The sequence below is a fragment of the Rhinopithecus bieti genome, unplaced genomic scaffold (assembly GCF_001698545.2).
Source record: "Rhinopithecus bieti isolate Rb0 unplaced genomic scaffold, ASM169854v2 scaffold_1918, whole genome shotgun sequence".
Taxonomy (NCBI): domain Eukaryota; kingdom Metazoa; phylum Chordata; class Mammalia; order Primates; family Cercopithecidae; genus Rhinopithecus; species Rhinopithecus bieti.
This window is the reverse complement of record NW_016803680.1, coordinates 1862859-1869911: the sequence shown is the minus strand read 5'-3', so window position 1 is coordinate 1869911 and position 7053 is coordinate 1862859. Positions and strand designations below refer to the sequence as shown.

Below are 7053 nucleotides of genomic sequence, written 5' to 3'. Positions count from 1 at the left end.
TGCCAACATGGTGAAACCCTGTCTCTACTAAAATACAAAAAATTAGCCAGGCGTGGAGGTACACACCTGTAATCCCAGCTACTCAGGAGGCTAAGGCATGAAAATTGCTTGAACTTGGGAGGCAGAGGTTGCAGTGAGCTGAGATCATGCCACTGTACTCCAGCATGGGTGACAGAGCAAGGCTCCATCTCAAAAAAAAAAAAAAAAAAAAAAAAAAGGAGAAAAGGACACTAGTCCTATAGGGTTAGGGTCCCATTCTTATGACTTCATTTAACCTTAATCACTTCTTTAAAGGCCTTATTTCCAAATACAGTCACATTAGGGGTTAGAGCGCCAACACACGAATTTGACACAAGTCAGTCAACAACAGGTACCATCTGTATTCTATTTCTTTCTTCACTCTCCCCACCACCACTCTGTCTCTGTTCTCAGGCAGGAGTATTATAGATGCATTTCCATTACTTGTAAACATGTACACATTTGTTAAAGGGTTAGATGCATTTAAGTTGGGCATCAAGCCTCAGGCCAGGAAAGAACTTTAGTCTCTACCACGAGGCAAAGTCATAGAGCTCAGGAGAGAAAAAGAGTTAGAATTCCCAGGTTATACGGATCAGAAAGCAAGCAGCAGGATAATGAGATGAGATTATAATTTTAAATCCAGAGATAGAAAAGTAAAGGAAGTTTCTTTCATTTTCCTGTCATGCATATGACCCTTTCTTTATTCAAAAGTATCAAAAAGATAGGCTGGGTACGGTGGTTCACACCTGCAATCCCAATGCTTTAGGAGGCTGAGGTGGGAGGACTGCTTGAGGTCAGGAGTTTGAGACCAGGCTGGGCAATGTGGTAAGACCCCACCTCTACTAAAACATACAAAATAAGCCAGGTGTGGGGGTGTGCACCTGTAGTCCCAGCTACTTGAAAGGCTGAGGTGGGAGGAGATCACTTGAGCCCAGGAGGTTGAGAATACAGTGGACTATGATCATACCACTACAACCCAGCCTGGGTAAGAGAGTGAGACCCTCATCTCCAAAAAATAAAAATAAAATAAAAAATACACACACACACACACACACACACACACACACACACATATAAGATAACTGAAGAGAAATGCCATTTTCTTGTTATGAAGTCTCCTCAAGTTTCTCACGGAGATTTATTTGGATGGGCATAGCCTACCTCCCAGAGTAAACTTTGGGCCTCTCTCTCAAGTCGGCATCTCCGATGCCTTAGAATCCATTCCCAGTGATCTGGCATTAGGTAAAGAGGGGGTGCTGCCTGGAGTGCTGCCAGCAGACCACAGCATCACCCAATGCTCCAGGCCAAAACCCTCCATCACAGGCTGGTGTCGACCAGCTGCCCAGGCTGTTGTAGCACCTGCTTCCTACTGTTTATAGCATTCAGAACTTTCTTCCTGGGACCCAGCTGCATTTGTATGCTCTGAAGGTCCTCATCAGAGCAGAGCAGCAGAGCTTCTAGATCAATCTGCTCTCTCTTAAAGATAGGCAGGAATTCTTCCAGGTGCTGAGACAGCAAGAACACTTCCAGGGGCGTGGCGTCGACCACATCTTCCTCCCACTCCACTTCATCCTCACCCCACGGCAGATCATCTTTGAGGCCGTTTTCCTCTTCCTCTTCATCAGCTGCACCCTCATCAGCCTCTGATGTTCCTTGTGTTTGAAACAATTCACTGGGCAGTTTAAAACCCAACTCCCTCTTGCTATCTGAGATGTCTTCAGGACTCAATATCCTGTTCCTTCTAAAAACAATACTTCCTAGACCTGGACGATTGAGAATGGATTCATGGTGCACACTGCTGTCCTCCTCTGCTGATAACTGGAGCTTCTCTTCGAAGTCCCCTGAGAACAAGTCTTCCTCTCCCTCTCTGAACACTTCCATCACGTTCCTCTGCCCACTTCTGCCTTCCTTCCCCACCTGTTCTGCTGTATCTTTGTTCTTCTTGAACTTGATCTTGAAAGTATCTTTAATGCCCTTAGATAGTGACCCGAATGTGCCAGGAGCAGAAGCATTTGAAGGGAATGACCTGGAGAAGGTACCCTTGGAAGAAGAGAGAGTCCCAGACTCCTCCTTGCTGTAGGTGCGGGCCATCTTATTTTGGTGCTTCTCCTGGAGCCTCTCACACTCTTTGATCTGCCTCCTGGCGTTCTTCTGAGCCTGCTCCTTCAGCCTGGTGACCTTCTTGGGGTTCATGATGTTCTGCGCAGTGGCAGCCTTGTCCAGGAGAGCAACACATTCATTCTGCTCCCGGCTGGCAGCAGCATCCAGCGGAGTCTGTAAGTCATTATCCAGGGCAAAGATGTTGGCACCAAAGTTGACCAGGAATGAGACGCAGTGGGCATGGCCATTGGAGGCTGCAAAATGTAGAGGAGTGTTTCCCCAGATGTCACACCTATCAGGGTCCCCTCTAGAAGAGAAAATACAAAAAAATAAATAAACAACATGTTGGACATTTTTTTCTGAATTGGGCTCCAAAAATTCAAAAGAAAAATAAAGAACAAAAGGCATGTTAATGCAAACATGTTCATCCTGACTTGACATTGTTATAAGATACTGGCTGCAAGTCCAGCTATCTTAAAACCGTCCCATCTTAAAACCACACGGCCAGAAACAGAGTCCATCTCTACCCTGTGTCTCCTTTTTGTTTGTTTCTTTTGTTTTGTTTTGAGACAGCTTCTCACTCTATCTCCCAGGCTGGAGTGGAGTGGTGTGATCACAGCTTATTGGTAGCCTCGACCTCCCAGGCTCAGTTTATTCTCCCCACTCAGCCTCCCAAATAGCTGAGACTACAGGCATGCACCATCACACCTGGCTAATTTTTTGTAGAGACAGGGTTTCACCATGTTGCCAGGCTAGTTGCAAACTCCTGGACTCAAGCCATCTGCTCATCTTGGCGTCCCAAAGTGTTGGGATCACAGGTGTAAGCCACCATGCCTGGCTGTGTCTCCTTTTTAAGAAGCAAGAAAAACTTCCTAAGAAATTCTCCAGCCAAACAACTTTCTTGTCTCATTGGCCAGCACTGGGTCACATGCCTAAGAGATGGGAAACATAGTACTGTGTTTAACTTAGATCAATTGGATTTTGCCCTGAAACTAGGCATAGGATTGTTCAATGGCTCCTCAAGAAAATAATAAAATCAAAATCCTAATTTGTAGCATGTGCCAATTTCTGTGGTGTAAATACATCCACCATGGCAGATTTCAAGCTACTAATGTGACATCACTGGACACAGAGTTTGGAAGAGATCCACAGTAGCATACCATTATCAACTATTTCCACCATGTAGATATAATGGACACGAATTACCTTAAGAGATAGGTAAGAGTGAAAGGTATTAAAGTAAGTAGAAAGTAAGACTTTTGTGTAACCTTTTTAATATAATTTGTTAAATTAAAGGTTAAATTTTTTTTTTTTTTTTTTTTTTTTGAGATGAAGTCTTGCTCTGTCACCCAGGCTGGAGTACAGTGGTGCGATCTTGGCTCACTGCCTCCCAGGTTCAAGCAATTCTCCTGCCTCAGCCTCCTGAGTAGCTGGGACTACAGGCACCCGCCACTGCACCCAGCTAATTTTTGTAATTTTAGTAGAGACGGGTTTCACCATGTTGGTCAGGCTGGTCTTAAATCCTGACCTCAAGTGATCCACCCGCCTCAGCCTGCCAAAGTACTGGGAGTACAATTGTGAGCCACCACACCCAACCTGTAATTTTATTTTTAAGAATGGCTATGTTCTCAGAAGCTCAGGCTTACAGTAACCTATGATTGAACCACTGTCCTACAGCCTGGGCAACACAGCAATACCCTGTCTTAAAAAAAAAAAAAAAAAGGCTAGGCTCAGTGGCTCATGCCTATAATCCCAACACTGGGAAGATGAGGTGGGAGATTTGCTTGGGGCTGGGCATTCAAGACCAGCCCAGGAAACACAGCAAGACCTGTCTCCATTAAATATCTTTTAAATAAAATAATAAAAGTAAAAAAGAATGGCTATGTTTAACTGCCAAACTTTCTAAAATTTAGAAATAACTCCTGACAAGCTGGTTCCAGCATGCTACTGCTACCCTCCCGAATTGAGTCACATGTGGGGAAATAAATAACTGAACCAAACTTAGTCCCCATCAGCAGAAAAGAAGTAAGAAATGGATGTTGGGGAGGTAGCAAACAGTCTCTGTTATAAACATTATTCATTAAAAGGGCATTACATCTCTATTTATTTCTCCACTTACTTCTATATGACTACAGGTTCATATAAGTGTGTTGTTCTACAAAAGTTTAAGGAGGAATTGAAGATACTATTAGATGGTATTAAGGCCAGAAACCCAATGCCTGGCACAGAACAGGGACATAGTAGGTGCTCCAGTATTTGTGGAATGAATGAAAACCTACTGGAATCCTGCTCAAGGCAGCAAACCCTCCTCTCCTACAAGGACTTGAGTTACAAACAGGAACAGATGAAAAGTCGAGTAACTTTTTTTAATGATGGCCAGAGCCATGTACCACTGCTGAGAACTGTAATACAGATACTAAGGGGTCCTTCCTTTGCCCTAGTCTAGACTGCAAAATCAGGATCTCACTAAACTCTGGCCAGTCTGGCCCCATGGAAAGAGGACAGTGAGTCTGAGAAGTCCTCTTAACATTCCCGGGAAGTAGAGGGCAGAAACAGAAGAGATCTGCACCCTTGCAAATGACCTGTTAGTGCGTCATGACCCTTCTACTAGTTCCTGGCTGCTCCAAGTTTGGTCTCCAGACCAGAAGCATTACCCGTGAGTTTGTTAGAAGTTCAGAAGACTCGCACGCCTGAAATCCCAGCACTCTGGGAGGTCGAGGTGGGTGGATCACGAGGCCAGAAGTTCAAGATCAGCCTGGCCAACATTGTGAAACCCTGTCTCTATTAAAAATACAAACATTAGCTGGGCATGGTGGCATGCACCTGTAATCCCAGTTACTCAGGAGGCTGAGGCAGAAAATTGCTTAAACCCAGGAGGCGGAGGTTGCAGTGAGCCAAGATCACACCACTGCACTCTGGCGTGGGCGACAGAGTGAGACTCTCTCTCCACTCCCCCCCACCAAAAAAAGTACAGAAGACTCCCAACCAAACTTATTGAATCAGAACCTACACTTTAGCAAGATCTGCAGGTGATTCATGGGCTCACTAAAGATTGAAAAGGACTTCACCGGTTTAAGGGAGGAGACCACCCCTCATATTGTCTTATGCCCAACTTCTGCCTCCAAAGAAAGAAGATGTAAAAACTAAAAGTCAGAAATGAAATCCACAGGCAGACAGCCCGGCGCCACACCCTGGGCCTGGTAGTTAAAGATCGATCCCTGACCTAATCAGTTATGTTATCCATAGATTACAGACATTGTATAGCAATGCACTGTGAAAATCCCTATTCTGTTTTGTTCTGATCTAATTACGGGTGCATGCGGCCCCAAGTCACGTACCCCCTGCTTGCTCAATCAATCACGATGCCCTTATATGCACCGCCTTAGTGTTGTGAGCCCTTAAAATGGACAGGAATTGCTCACTCTGGGAGCTCAGCTCTTGAGACAGGAGTCCTGCCAATGCTCCCGGCTGAATAAACCTCTTCCTTCTTTAACTTGGTGTCTGAAGAGTTTTGTCTGCAGCTTGTCCTGCTACATTTCTTGGTTCCCTGACCAGGAAGTGAGGTGATTGGTGGATAGTTGAGGCAGCTCCTTAGGCGGCTTAAGCCTGCCCTGTGGAACATCCCTGTGGGGTACTCTGACCAGCCTGAGTGACATGGATCCTGAGAACACTCCCTGGTAGGCATTTGCCCCGGTGGGATGCCTCGCCATAGCAGTGTGTGGCAGGCCCCAGTGGAGGGTCAATGCAGAGGCTGAACACTGGGAAGGAATGGGCACTTGGAGTCTGGACATCTAAAACTTGGTGAGACTAGTCTTTGGAACTTGCCCACTCTGTTTGAGTGGAAACATGGCCTGATCACCCATGGCATGCCTTTATCGGCACTTTGGTTTTGGTTTTGACTTGGTTTGAATTGCTTGACAGGATTGGTCTTAGGAACTTGCCTATTCCATTTGAGTGGAAGTGTGGTCTGATCACCCACGGTGTGCCCATACCGGCACTTTGGTTTTGTTTTGACTTGACTTGGATTGCTTGATACTTTGGTTTTGGTTTTGACCTGGCTTGGATTTCTGGACACTATGATTTTAGTTTTGATTTTGGTCTGGTGTAAACTGCAAAAGTGTGTGTGTGCCCTTTTTACCCATTCTTTGTTTTGTGCTGTGCGTGTGGTGTGAGCGTGGTGTTTTGTCTCGAAGAAGCATGGATCAGGCACAAATAAGCCCACTCTACTAGGAACTATGTCGAAAATTTTCAAAAAAGGATTTAAGGGAGACTATGGGGTACTATGACACCAGGAAAACTTAAAACTTTGTGTAAGACTGGCCAGCATTAGAGTTGGTTGGCCATTAGCAGGAAGCCTGGACAGGTCCCTTGTTTCAAAGGTATAGCACAAGGTAACCTGTAAGCCAGGGCACCCAGACCAACTCCTATAGACAGCCAGTTGGTTACAGCTGGTTTTACACCCCCCACCCCCAACACACAGTGGTTGAGAGAACAGCAGCCTAAGCGGCTGGCAGATGCAAAGAAAGAGAAAGAGAGGAAAAGAGGCAAAGAGAGAGAGAAAGAGACAGAGAGGACGAGACAAAGAGGGAGTCAAGGAGACAGAGAGAAAAAAAGAGAGAGGCAGAGAGAGAGAGGAAGAGACAGAGGCAAAAGGAAAGTCAAAGAGAGACAGACAAAGTCAAAGAAAGAAAAAAAGTGAGAAAGAGGTGTACAAGTAGTAAAGAAAAAAAAGCCATCTATACCAATTCTAAGTTAATTTAGACAAAACAAGGTCTTATTAATCGCAAAGGATAATTAAAATCCCAAACTTACAAGGTTTTCAATAAAAGTAAAGTTTGCTAAAAGTTAACAGTGTAACATGTATTATAGTAACTTCTATTCTTGTGGCCTTAGACAGTCTAGTCCACAGATTAAAAAAAGGGGGGGGGGGGAATG

General features: G+C 45.0%; 1 protein-coding gene across 1 annotated transcript in view; it reads right to left on the bottom strand.

Annotated features, from left to right (window-relative positions):
- Positions 1-1124: 1124 nt before the first annotated feature.
- Positions 1125-7053, bottom strand: part of ANKS4B (ankyrin repeat and sterile alpha motif domain containing 4B) — a 60665-nt gene continuing 54736 nt past the window's right edge. Inside the window, exon 4 of the mRNA XM_017850207.1 lies at positions 1125-2425. Within this exon, the coding sequence (XP_017705696.1) occupies positions 1336-2425 (1090 nt within the window). The 3' untranslated portion in view covers positions 1125-1335. The remainder of the gene's footprint in view (positions 2426-7053) is intronic.